The sequence below is a fragment of the Melanostigma gelatinosum genome (genome assembly GCF_949748355.1).
Source record: "Melanostigma gelatinosum genome assembly, chromosome: 17".
Classification (NCBI taxonomy): Eukaryota; Metazoa; Chordata; class Actinopteri; order Perciformes; family Zoarcidae; genus Melanostigma; species Melanostigma gelatinosum.
This window is the reverse complement of record NC_136650.1, coordinates 17,270,584-17,284,833: the sequence shown is the minus strand read 5'-3', so window position 1 is coordinate 17,284,833 and position 14,250 is coordinate 17,270,584. Positions and strand designations below refer to the sequence as shown.

At 42.6% G+C, this 14,250-nt stretch overlaps 1 protein-coding gene across 3 annotated transcripts in view; it reads left to right on the top strand.

Annotated features, from left to right (window-relative positions):
* Window positions 1-14,250, top strand: part of fhod3a (formin homology 2 domain containing 3a) — a 53,239-nt gene that overhangs the window by 20,225 nt on the left and 18,764 nt on the right. For all 3 annotated transcript variants that reach the window (XM_079288033.1, XM_079288034.1, XM_079288032.1), the window contains exons 4-6: window positions 3,503-3,570; window positions 4,952-5,057; window positions 13,992-14,086. In XM_079288033.1, the coding sequence (XP_079144159.1) occupies window positions 3,503-3,570; window positions 4,952-5,057; window positions 13,992-14,086 (269 nt within the window). The remainder of the gene's footprint in view (window positions 1-3,502; window positions 3,571-4,951; window positions 5,058-13,991; window positions 14,087-14,250) is intronic.

Below are 14,250 nucleotides of genomic sequence, written 5' to 3'. Positions count from 1 at the left end.
TGGAATATGGGACTAAATGACTCGTTAAGGCTGACACATTGCAGTGCGTGTGAGGTCATGGTGAAACAGTGCAAATGAACTGCGAGTCCTCCAAAACAAAACAGTAAAACTCCAAGCGAACCTATGAATGAAATGTGCCTTTCTGTCTTTCCTTCATCTGTCTGTCTGCACTCAGCGGACACACACACACACACACACATTCTACACAAGCACACGCCACAATGACACATCCCAGTGAGTGTTTCAGCTTTTATTGTGACAATAATAAAATCTCGGGCCAGGAAAAAAAAAGCAGCACGACCAGCAAGAGACACAGGGACAGACGGGCAAATCCTCCCTTCAAAAACCGTACTTTTGCAATTTTCCTCTCCTTCCTCCATCTCCTCCTCTTTCTCTTAGACCACTGGATGGCATCTAATTAAGACGTGTTATCTTCCTAGTTTGTGTTGTGCTGTTATTTCAGACAAAATATTTCAGTGTTCATTGGCATGTTAAATGACTGTGGAGATGGCTAACTTACATATAAATGAGTGTGGTGGTGTGCGGCCTCTGTCGCCTGGCATGTTGCACACTGTACACCATCTGTATCCAGCTGGGTGATATATATCCGTCATGTACGATCACCCCAACATTAGCCTGCACATAGCGGGTCCTTAACGGGTCCATGCAGCGGCGATGCTTTCATTTTGAGTGAAAGTAAACAAATATGAAGCCATGTAACTATTACATTGATATCTCTGGACCCATATTTTGTGACTGGCTTGTCAGTGTCTGCCAGGGAAGTATAAAGTGAGAAGCTTCTTATAATAAACCTGTCCATTCACTTAGCCGATTTTATTAAAATATTGTTGCACAGAAAATGGTTTGGAGAGGTTTCCATCTTCAGGATATAAAGAGTATGTTGCAGAGAAGTAAGAAAACATAGAAAGAATTATAGAAAACCAAAACATGTGTTTTCTGAAGCTTTAATTCAGTGTTTATATAGAGTGCTGGTTGTTGATCCCTGTAAAGTCGAGCTCATTATAATGCCCACCTTTTCACACCAACTGCTTCACCAGAACGAATCAACCACGCTCACGTTATCACTGCTGCTGACATGCTCCTGATGGACAACAGACCTTCTGGTAGAAGGTTACCCTGACAGCCTCGCTCACGGCCCGATGAACACTCCACGTGAGCGACCGAAGCAACCGTTGACCGTCAAGGGCCAGGCGAAGTGTTCCCTGCGTCACTGAGTGGCCACTCGATTTCCAGGGAAACCTAGAGGAACGAGAACGTGGAAGTCCAGACGGAACTGAAGCGTTTGAAGAGAGGAGCTATGGCTGAGCCACAGTTCGGAGTCTGTTGTGAATTATTGAATGAGGTCATTGCACCTGCCACTTATCTGTGTTCTCCACCGTTTCACGAAAAAATAGGATTAAACCAAATGAAAGGTCACATATACCAGTGTGGCTAATCATCAACTGACTTGAACTTGGTCAAAAATTGGTGCATCCATAAACTAGGCATGTTTTCAATCAGCTGGACTGACTCAGAAAAGGTTCAAAATCAACATTTGACTCAAGACATGTGTTTGTGTATTTTTGGAAGGGGAATTCCACGTCTTCGACGCTCTCATTTCTCTCCTCAGCCTTGATTACCCGGAAGCAATTGGCTTTCTTTCCTCAAATCAGACCCTGGCATGTACTCGGTGGTCGTCACTTTCCTTTCCTCTCTTTTCTTTCCCCTGTCCTGTCCTGTCCTGTCCTTCCATTCCTTTCTCTTAGTTCACCTCTTTCATGTTTGTGTTATGTTCTTCCCTCTCTTTCCCCTCATACCATACTTTTTTCTTGAGTTTTTGGAGTCACTTCTTAGTTCCCGTACGTGGAGCCTCATTGCCAGTTGCCTCTTGGCACTGATGATATGGGTGCTTTCATTATCTCTGCTGTAGACTATCACATATGTATTTCATGAATGCAGATGGAGAGACCGACAGGCCTGTAATTCTTCGTCGATGTGTGGAATGGTAATGATTTTGACCCTGGCCTTGGGTTAGCCTTGTCTAGCTTAGCGACGGTTTCCACTGAGCTCCAGACAGCAGGCCCTTACCTCTGTACGCTTTCAACCCCCTCCTGATGAACTGAAGGATTTGTCGTCAACACGCAGACTCCCAAACCCCCTGCTGACACACAAATGTTCATACGCACAAATGGACAGTATGAACACTCAACTGAGCAGACTTTGAGCTTAATGCAGAGCACACATGGTTGTAAATTACTGTTTAGTATGTAGTATGCAAATACAAATATGCAAATAAAAGTACTTGTACAACAGGGGGGGAATGGAAATCCGAATGTGTGGTTTTTAAGCAATACAAAATGACAAAATAATCATTTCAGATCAAATATCAACATCAAAATATAACCGTGACTATGTACAAAATAGTAGAAATATTATGATTGTAATAGTATTAAGAGAATACATTCTCCAGAACATGTTCAAATATTATCAACGCATTGAGTACCAGAAATATGATTGTTTTACTGAACCCGACCAACCTTCCATCAATGTTGTTCATCAGCGATAAACTTAACAAATTCTGCTACGAAGGCAATGGGTGCTAGCCAATCAGAGGCAGAGTGTCAAACCATCGTAAATAACAGGCCGCGCAGCTGCCAATGGCTGTGAAAAAGGTAATTTGGCATGCGGAGGAGGGGACATTTCAACATTTCCAAAAAAATCTTGCACTCTTATTGCTAGTGTGCCATTGGTTACGCTACCATGGAGCGATGGTGGCACACGTGCCTACGGTTGCCTGCCCTTAGAGGAAATACGAAAACACAAAGTACAGTTCATGGGGTCACAATTTACATTTTAAGCCTCTTTAATATGATAGAAGTGATCTATTCGTGTTCAAGGATAATCGTAATAATCTGAATATCAGTGTGATAGTATGAGAGCTTGTATGGTCGTTGGTTCTGAGTGCTTTCCATGTTGTGACCTGAATACCTCACCGTTGAAGCCCGGCCAGCAGCTCATTAACATTCCAATAGAGCTCTAATCACCACTGCAACGTGTGCATGTGTGTGCGTGTGTGTGCATTTGTGTTTGTGTGTATGTGTGCGTGTGAGAGAGACCACGCACGTGTTGTGAGGACGCGGTGAAAGTGTGAGATGAAGTGCCTGCGTCAGGTGGTCAGGAACCGAAGGATGCGATTGGTTCCGTGGACTCTATCGGCATTGCGCTGCATATTCAAACCATTGTGCAACTTGTGCGCAGCTGAGACTCATTTTACTTCCAAGTTTTATTGATCGAGTCATAAAACGCACGAGGCTTGGTGAGAGATGAAAGGTGCAGCGGTGAATTAACGATACAAACAAAGCTTATATGGTCAGGTTGAAACATTTTCTTGAATTGTTTTCACATTTTGTGTGAGCTTTTTGAAATGAGTCACTCTACTAAGCCTTGTTACTGTTGAATTTTAGAATAATAACCACTCCTTTGTCTCTTTCTCTCTCTCCAGAAAGGCTGTACAATTCCAATGGACGTGACTTGAGAAGGGCACTGTTCTCTCTAAAGCAAATTTTTCAGGTAACACACGCAGATTTCTCATGCAATGACTGTCAGTTTTTGTTGCAGAATACAGTTGGTTATTGTGGCCACCGTGCGCCTCCATGATGACAGGGATCGCCATCAACGTGGCGTTTCTCTCTTTGTGTGTGTGTACCTCTGTGGGTGTGTCCTCTGTGTGTGTGTGTGTGTGTGTGTGTGCGTGTGTGTGTGGGTGTTTGCATTTGTTTTTGTGTGAATCTTTATTTTAAGATGAGAGGAGTCAGCCACCTTAAACACCGAGTGCTTTTTCTATAGCACACACACACACTCACATACACACACACACACACACACACAGACACAGTCGCGTCTCCATCACATTAGAGGACATTACATTGACTTCCATTCATGTCCTGGAGACTTAACCTAACCCCACTGCTACTTCCCCTAGAATATAATGATTTACGTTATGGGGACCTGCATTGTGTCCCCAAAAGGAATGCAAGTCCCCACAATGTGACTATGCAGACAGATGTCCCCACAACATGAGTAATACACACACACACACACACACACACACACACAGACAATAATAACCAACCTGTTCTCACTCCCAAGACGTCAAATAACGAAGTGTGTGTATGCGACGCACCCACCTGCGGCAGAGCAACGCACGTAAACCAAGCAGGGACCACTGTAGTGTCCCGTGCAAAACAAAGTCAAGTTGACATTTTGTCCCGTTAGTCATTCGTCGTGTGAGTCATTAGTGTTGTTAGTCACGGGACTTATGTGAGTCGCTAGCCAGGTGACTCGTTAGTCACAAGCAGGTCTCGTGAGTCGTCGCGATGCTCTTCTCCTAAACGTAACTAAGTGATTTTGTTGCCCAAACCTAACTTCCTGTTAAGACGGAAGTTTATTTTGAAAAGACGCTATGCACGTGACAAGTATAGTGACACACCGCCGCTGAACGCCAGAGTGGTACGTAAAGCGGCATGGTTTGCAGCTTAGGGCCACTAACCGAGCCTTGAATGAAATGATGCGTCACAAAGTTGATTGCAACCTGAGGGCAGCATTCTTTGAGTCTGCTCAGACAGCTTCCTGGAAGTGCTTTCATCATCCTTTTAATTTAGTTTTTGTTATGAGACATGATATCGCAAAAGCAACAAATTGCAAAACACGTGGCTGTTGACATGTAGAGTGTGTCAGCTGGCCTGAACATGTGGGGGATTGAAAGTTTATTTACCGTCAACGTAAGTCCAAATCCTGCACATTACTGACATCATGTGGTAACAAAAGAGAATTTTGAATTGAATACATGAGTAAACTTATGATTTGTAAGAGGGATTATGTGTGCTTCTCTGCACAGTTAGTGTTTATTGTATTAACCTATTCTATGCCCGCTTCCTCTGTTTAACTTCAGGATGACAAAGATCTGGTCCATGAGTTTGTGATGGCTGAAGGTCTGACGTGTCTCATCAAGGTGGGAGCAGAAGCTGACCAGAACTACCAGAACTACATATTAAGAGGTATAGTTTCTCCCACTCACTGATGATCATATTCAGATATTAGATCTCATTTGCATACAGCAGAAACCTCTTTTAATAATCCTCTCTGTTTGAAAGACTTTCACAAACGTTGCTTTTGTAACTTTAGTGGAAAATGTAAATTGAAGTTTAGTAGTATATAAGTGCTTTAAGGCTTGTGAACAAAACCAGGAAACTTGGCTATTTATCAAGAAGTGAGAAAAGCTGCAAAGGTTTATAAATACTGAGCTCAAAGCTCATTCTGTACATATAAAACTACATGCCTCTTTCTGTAATCGAAAATACAGCGGAAAACTGCATCCATATCATTTCTATTTTCTGCTTTTTGTCTGTCGTAAGGTATCAAGATTTGCCTTCAAAATCTGTGTTTTGAATCATTATTCTTCACAGAGAGTTCTCAATTCTTCACTTCAGATCGTACCCTTTGTATTATAAGGACTGTGGTGTTTTTAGTTTTGTCATTTGGCAGAGTTGCACAACCGCTGGTTCAACTTTCAGTTTCAATTCTGCAGGAGTTTCTGTAGAAATCCCCTAACACCCCAGCACCGATAAAAAACTGGAAGGGAAAATAATTAACAACTCTTTATTTACATAGAGTAACAAATGAACAATTAACAATGTTTTCAGGTGTAAAAATATTTTATTACAATGTTAAAATCATCAGATGTTTTGATACAATAAATCATCAGAGTCTGCAGATATTGTCGAATCAAAGCTGGTAGTTCTCAAAGCACCAAATAAAACCTGCTTTCAAATGAGTGTTTCTCTATCACAGTAGGAAAACAATTCAAGTAAAAGTGAGGAAACAAAACATCTTGAATTATTATTCGTGAAGACACAAACACACTTTCAAGAACTTAAAACAGTGACAAGAGCACGGACCCAACACAAATAGAGCAATCTCCTCTGTGAAAAAAATAACATGATTGTATGTTTAACAAAATTCATGTGGGACCCGTATCATTCATAGTAAGCAGCTGATTGACAAAAAAAGTTTTCAGGCCTTTAACATAGTGTATGCAACAAAGATATACTGTCGAAACATGTGCTCGTGTTTTTGATCTTCCATCTCCACTACTTTGGACATAGCTTTGTTAATCGGTTCATACAATCGATTACAAGATAATGCACATGCTATCATCATCGCCTGTATCTTCATTACCTCTATCATCATCACCATCTGTATCATCATCGCCTGTATCTTCATTACCTCTATCATCATCACCTTGATCATCATCATCTGTATCATCATCACCTCTATCATCATCACCTGTATCTTCATCACCTCTCTCTTCATCACCTCTATAATCATACCTGCTTTCACGATTATTGCTTTCGTCATCGTCATTTATTTCCTGAATCAGAATGCCGTAAGGTCGAATGGAGCTCTCCACTATCTGTTTCTCCTCCGCAGCAGAAGCTCCTTTGGGAACAGGAATGAGCCAGTAATCAGATCGTTGGGAAATCTCTCTCTTCTCAGGATTGATTCGATTTTGCAGGATCACTTTGTAACTCTTCCCAGTCGTCTCCGATGTGAAAGTCTTGGCATAGTCTTCTCTCTCAGCAACATGCATGTCTGGCGTTGAGTAGATTCCTCTGCCATACAAGGCTCTGTCTCCGGCTGTGTAGTTGCTCCTGATGATGCCTTTGACTCCATCTAAGCTTGTTCCGTGGTAGGAAACAGGCCATTCTCCAGGCACAGAGTGACTCCTCCATCCATTTGTGCCCAACCAGGCGTCTCCATCTGGATATCTACCTTTGACCTTTAAGGCCATGCGGTACCAACCTTTTGGGCGCTGGTAAAGCTCATCCCCTCTCATATACTCAGCCGAGTCAGAGAGATCAGTGAAGTCGCAGTCATACGCAGAGTCAAAAAACTTTTCTGCATTAATGAAAAAATCGTCAGCACAAGCCTGTTGTTGCCCGATGAGGTTGTGGAGATGAAAGTCGTCAACGGACAAAATGTTTGCTGTCGTCTGGCATCTTTTCCTGTCAAAGGGTGTTACGGTCTGTCCAAAAAGCGAAGATATAACTTCAACCTTCAAATTTGAGTTCATATACATGGTTGAGGAGGATGAAAACAAAGTTTGTCTCGTCTTCTCTTCTTCACGATGTGTGTGAGCTGAGCTCTCTCTCTGTCTTCACAGGAACTTGTTTTCAACAGAGCAACAGAGGTGGGGTTTTTAGTTTTGTCAGTTGGTAGAGTTGCACAACCTCTGGTTAAACTTTCACTTTCAATTCTGCAGAAGTTCCTGTAGAAATCCCCTAACACCTCAGCACTGATACGAAACTTAAGGGACAATCATTAACAACTCTTTATTTACAAAGAGTAACAAATGAACAATTAACAAACATGTTTTCAGGTGTAACAAGGAAACTGGATTGAGTAAAGTTCAGTGAAAAAGATGTTATTGCAATGTTAAAATCATCAGATGTTTTAATACAAAAAATCATCAGAGTCTGCAGATATTTTCAAATCAAAGCTGGTAGTTCTCAAAGCACCAAAAAAAACCTGCTTTCAAATGAGTGTTTCTCTATCACAGTAGGAAAACAATTCAAGTAAAAGTGAGGAAACAAAACATCTTGAATTATTATTCATGAAGACACAAACACACTTTCAAGAACTTCAAACAGTGACAAGAGCACGGACCCAACACAAATAGAGCAATCTCCTCTGTGAAAAAACACAACAAAATGATTGTATATTTATTAAACAAGAGCAGCGAACAGGGGGGGGGGGGGGGGGGTCTGAGTCAGCAGTAACGGTTTCAAACATGACAGGCTTGTGGTCCGAGAACGTTGCTTCACAAATCACTGATGCTTACAGAAATACCAAAAGATAAAACAAGGTCCGATGCATGAGCATGTTCATGAGTGAGACCAGAGACGAGCTGCACAAGATTAAAAGAGTCAATCAGGTTTAAAGAAGCGTTCACCATTGGCTTAAAGGAGCAGCACACATGAATATTAAAATCACCAAAAATTTAAATACTATCATATTGTGGGAAGATTTCAGCTAATAATTCAGAAAACTCCTGGATAAAAACACACCATTGGGTTCAGGAGGCCGATAGACAAGTGCGCATAAAGTTCTGGTGGACTTCTGGTGGACTGTGAAAACTCAAAGAGCTGAAGCTCAAAGCTGCAGAATGGATCCATTTGAACCTGGCGGCAACAGAGACTGCTCTTAAAGACAGTCAGTGGGGACAAGCTCTGAGAAGGCACTGGGTTCATCTTTAAGCCAGGTTTCTGTCAGACACAGAACATCCATCTCGTGGGAGTTAAAAAAGTCTTGTTGGTCAGTGATCTGACATTAGCTAAGGCCCTTCTAAGGCACGGCTGAATGAACGGAGGTTTGAATAGTTCACTCCACCGTGGTGACGAAGGGACCGGGGCGGTGGCCTCACTGATGTAACCGTCTGTATGGGAAAGTCAGCTGCTGCAGATGGCGGATCGCTGAGCCCATAGGGGGAGCTGCTGGGATCATGCGGCTGATGAATGAACGTAGAGGAAGTGTGACAGAGGACAGGGGATCCAGGATGGCGTGTGTCAGGTGTAAACAGTCAGTCATGTGGATAGGAGTGAACAGTGTACTGAATATTGGCTTTTAGTACTTTAGCGCCAGCTTTGTTCGGGTGTAAACCGTCTCTTGCGTAGAGGCTGCGACGATTCCAAAACAAGTTGAAGTTATCAATAAAACCAACATTGTGAGCCCTGCAAGCGGACTGGAGCCAGATGTTGAGTGTGCGGATCCTGCTAAAACGAACGGACCCGCGGTTAAGAGTCGGAATGGGGCCAGATAAAAACACTTCCTTTCCTGATTTTTTAAGGAACTCTAGAAGATGGTTAAAGTCTTTTTTTGTCAGTTCAGAGTGTTCTCTGGCCGTGTCATTAGTTCCAACGTGCACGATGAGTCTGTTTACTGAAGAGGGGAGCTTTGGCAGGAGCGATTGGAGATTCGCCAGAATGTCGGGAACAGTCGAACCGGGAAAGCTGCAAGTGTCCGCGTTAAAAAAGCGAACGCCTCTAATCACGGAGTCACCAGCAATGAGGGCTGCAGGAGGGAAGAGCGGGCAAATGGATGGTAACTGAGGGCTGAGGTGAAGGGGCAACCCATGCTGTATTGGTGGTCCGGTTTGCGGTGCTTCAGCAAGGGCGGCAGTTGGCTTGGACCAGGAAGTGGGGCTTGACCCACAGGAGTCATTTATTTCCTTAATCAGGATGCCGTAAGGTTGAATGGAGCGCTCCACTATCTGTTTCTCCTCCGCAGTAGAAGCTCTATCATCATCCCCTGTGTCTTCATCACCTGTATCTTCATCACCTCTATCACCATCACCTGTGTCACCATCACCTGTATCTTCATCACCTCTATCTTCATCACCTCTATAATCATACCTGCTTTCACGATTATTGCTTTCGTCATCGTCATTTATTTCCTGAATCAGAATGCCGTAAGGTCGAATGGAGCTCTCCACTATCTGTTTCTCCTCCGCAGCAGAAGCTCCTTTGGGAACAGGAATGAGCCAGTAATCAGATCGTTGGGAAATCTCTCTCTTCTCAGGATTGATTCGATTTTGCAGGATCACTTTGTAACTCTTCCCAGTCGTCTCCGATGTGAAAGTCTTGGCATAGTCTTCTCTCTCAGCAACATGTATGTCTGGCGTTGAGTAGATTCCTCTGCCATACAAGGCTCTGTCTCCGGCTGTGTAGTTGCTCCTGATGATGCCTTTGACTCCATCTAAGCTTGTTCCGTGGTAGGAAACAGGCCATTCTCCAGGCACAGAGTGACTCCTCCATCCTTCTGTGCCCAACCAGGCGTCTCCATCTGGATATCTACCTTTGACCTTTAAGGCCATGCGGTACCAACCTTTTGGGCGCTGGTAAAGCTCATCCCCTCTCATATACTCAGCCGAGTCAGAGAGATCAGTGAAGTCGCAGTCATACGCAGAGTCAAAAAACTTTTCTGCATTAATGAAAAAATCGTCAGCACAAGCCTGTTGTTGCCCGATGAGGTTGTGGAGATGAAAGTCGTCAACAGACAAAATGTTTGCTGTCGTCTGGCATCTTTTCCTGTCAAAGGGTGTTACGGTCTGTCCAAAAAGCGAAGATATAACTTCAACCTTCAAATTTGAGTCCATATACATGGTTGAGGAGGATGAAAACAAAGTTTGTCTCGTCTTCTCTTCTTCACGATGTGTGTGAGCTGAGCTCTCTCTCTGTCTTCACAGGAACTTGTTTTCAACAGAGCAACAGAGGTGGGGTTTTTAGTTTTGTCAGTTGGTAGAGTTGCACAACCTCTGGTTAAACTTTCACTTTCAATTCTGCAGAAGTTCCTGTAGAAATCCCCTAACACCTCAGCACTGATACGAAACTTAAGGGGAAATCATTAACAACTCTTTATTTACAAAGAGTAACAACAGACAAACTGTTTGCTGTCGTCTGGCATCGTTTCCTGTCAAAGGGTGTTACATTCTGTCCAAAAAGCGAAGATATAACTTCAACCTTCAAAACCGAGTCCATATACATGGTTGAGGAGGATGAAAACAAAGTTTGTCTCTTCTTCTCTTGTTCACGATGTGTGTGAGCTGAGCTCTCTCTCTCTTCACAGGAACTTGTTTTGAAGGGTTTTTAGTTTTGTCAGTTGACTGAGTTGCACAACCGCTGGTTAAACTTTCAGTTTCAATTCTGCAGGACTTCCTGTAAAAATCCCCGAACACCCCAGCACCAATAAAAAAACAGAAGTGAAAAAAAACTGCTTTGAAATGAGTATTTCTCTAACACAGTAGTCAAATAATGTAGGTAAAAGTAAGGAAACTAAACATCTTGAATTATTATTCATAAAGAGACTAACACTTTCAAGAACTTCAAACAGGGACAACATAATTGTATCTTTACAAAAATTGTGTGTTCATGTAGGACCCGTATCATTCGTAGTAAGAAGCTGATTGACAAAAAAACGTTTTCAGGCCTTTATGTATGCAATAAAGATAAAATGTAGAAACATACTCCTCATGTTATGTGCTCGTGTTTTTGATCTTCCATCCCAACTATTTTGGACATAGCTTTGTTAATCGGTTTCATACAATGGATTAAAAGATAATTCAAATGTTACATCGTTAAGACAGTATGGTGGCAGACAAGGGGAGACCTAACCCTGGAATAAAGCTCTTAAAAGGCCCCACGAGCAACAGACAATGAGACACTTGCCCTGGCTCGACCGAAACAGCTTCATCGTCGCCTGTATCATCTTCTCTTGTTCACGATGTGTGTGAGCTGAGCTCTCTCTCTTCACAGAAAGTTGTGTTCAACAGAGCAACGGAGGACAGCTGCGACAAAAACCTGTTTTACATTCCCCTCTTTGAAAGTATTTCAAAAATGTTGTTCTACTGACTTTGAAGTGGAACATGCACGAACAGTATACGAGTGCTGTATCTCAATGGTTGGCTTAACATCATAGCAGGAGTCTTGGCTGTATGTCAAGGAGGGCGTAAAGCTGCAACTTCTGCTTTCATAGATACTGGGCTCCAAGCTCATTCAGTGAGAGAGAAACCACACCTCAACTACTGTACATATACAACTAACAATGCCAATACAGTGGAAAACAACATCACGGAGGCTTGAAAGGAAACTGCATCCATATCAGTTCTATTTCCTGCTTTTTGCTTGTCATAAGGTATCAAGATTTGCCCTCTCAATCTTTGTCTTGAATCATTATTCTTTACAGAGAGTTCTCAATTCTTCACTTCAGATCGTATCAAACCATTTGTATTATAAGGACTGTGGTGTTTTTTTTCTTTTGGGGCGACCGTGGCGCATGGGGTAGCGAGGGTTGTCCCGTAACCGCGAGGTCAGCGGTTCGATCCTTCGCTGCGAAGTGTGCTATGCCGAAGTGTACATGAGCAAGACACTGAACCTCTACCTGCTCCCCGGGCGCCTGTCATTGGCAGCCCACTGCCCCCGACATAGGGATGGGTGAAGAGAGTTTCAAGAGTCTCTGTAGGAAATCCCCCAACAACCCAGCACCAATAAAACACTGAAGGGAAAATAATTAACAACTCTTTATTAATATAGAGCAACAAATGAACAATTAAGGAACACGTTTTTCAGGTATAACAAGGAAAGTGAATTGAGTAAAGTTCAGTGTCTTTGTAGTGTTAAAAACATTCGTCGTTGATCTTCCATCCCAACAATTTTGGACAGAACATTTTTGTGAATTGGTTTTTACAATGGATAGAAATGAAAAGATGAAAGCCAATTAGACACTTGCTCTGGTTCTACCTCAACAGTTTTCGAACTGTGGAATACAACGAATGAAGAATACTACCGAGTAAACCAGCCTCAACTACTTTGGACATAGCTTTGTTAATCGGTTCATACAATCGATTACACGATAATGCACATGCTATCATCATCGCCTGTATCTTCATTACCTCTATCATCATCACCTTGATCATCATCATCTGTATCATCATCACCTCTATCATCATCACCTGTATCATCATCACCTGTATCTTCATCACCTCTATAATCATACCTGCTTTCACGATTATTGCTTTCGTCATCGTCATTTATTTCCTGAATCAGAATGCCGTAAGGTCGAATGGAGCTCTCCACTATCTGTTTCTCCTCCGCAGCAGAAGCTCCTTTGGGAACAGGAATGAGCCAGTAATCAGATCGTTGGCAAATCTCTCTCTTCTCAGGATTGATTCGATTTTGCAGGATCACTTTGTAACTCTTCCCAGTCGTCGCCGATGTGAAAGTCTTGGCATAGTCTTCTCTCTCAGCAACATGCATGTCTGGCGTTAAGTAGATTCCTCTGCCATACATGGTTCTGTCTCCGGCTGTGTAGTTGCTCCTGATGATGCCATTGACTCCATCTAAGCTTGTTCCGTGGTAGGAAACAGGCCATTCTCCAGGCACAGAGTGACTCCTCCATCCTTCTGTGCCCAACCAGGCGTCTCCATCTGGATATCTACCTTTGACCTTTAAGGCCATGCGGTACCAACCGTTTGGGCGCTGGTAAAGCTCATCCCCTCTCATGCACTCAGCCGAGTCAGAGAGATCAGTGAAGTCGTAATCATACACGGAGTCAAAAAACGTTTTCCCGTCGATGAAAAATTGCTTCCCATAAGCCTGTTGTTGCCCGATGAGGTTGTGGAGAAGAAAGTCATCAACACTCAAAATGTTGTCTTTTGTCTTGCATAAGTTCTTGGGGTTTAACGATTTGTCCAAGAACTGAAGACAAAACTTCAGCTTTCAAATTCGAGTCCATATACATGGTTGAGGAGGATAAAATCAAACTTGTTTCTTCCATCTCGGTCTCGATGTGTGTGAGCTGACCTCTCTCTTGCTTCACAGAAACTTTTTATATTCTCTAGGTCGTAGCATTATATAACAGAATTGTTTTCGCTTTCATTTTCTATTTATATTTTGGTTAAGTCTCTTCTGTCCTCCTCAACTTTCAAACCAGGCTCCAGGTTTCTGAGTAGGCCGGCATCTCATTCGACTTCCTTCTCAGTCAGTTGTTTTTTGTGGATTTTCCAGAAGTGTTAGCAACAAGTTCTCAAGTATTTTAAGGTACATATATTACATTTGTACTTTATTATCCTTTAATGTTCAAACAGGTTGAGCTGGAACTACTTCATATAAAATAAAGTATACCACTTAGGCTTGAAAACAATTACTTTTCCAAATCATTTCCATTTTCTGCTCTTTGTGTTTTAAAGATCATAAAGATCCAAGGGAGGGCACTTTTAGTCCCTGCTATATATAGCTACAGTAGATGGACTTGTGTGCTGCACACAGTTGCAATTTGGTGTGCTCGGTTGGTTTGTTTACAGCAAGTGTTGAATCATCTTTCTATATTTGTCCTCTCCCTCTAACTTTTTGTTTTTCGTTCTCCTCCCTCTTTCTCAGCTCTGGGGCAGATCATGCTGTATGTAGATGGGATGAACGGTGTCATTGGGCATGCTGAGACAATCCAGTGGCTGTACACTCTTGTTGGCTCAAAGGTATCGCCGATCCACACAAAAACAACAACAACAACACAAACACACACTCACATACACACACACTCAAGCAGGCTGTCGATGTATTCTGTGTCCTGACTTGTTTGTGGTGTCCTTTGTTGGGCTTGTGGTATTTTCATAACTGTGAAGGTGCTGTTTGCACTTAA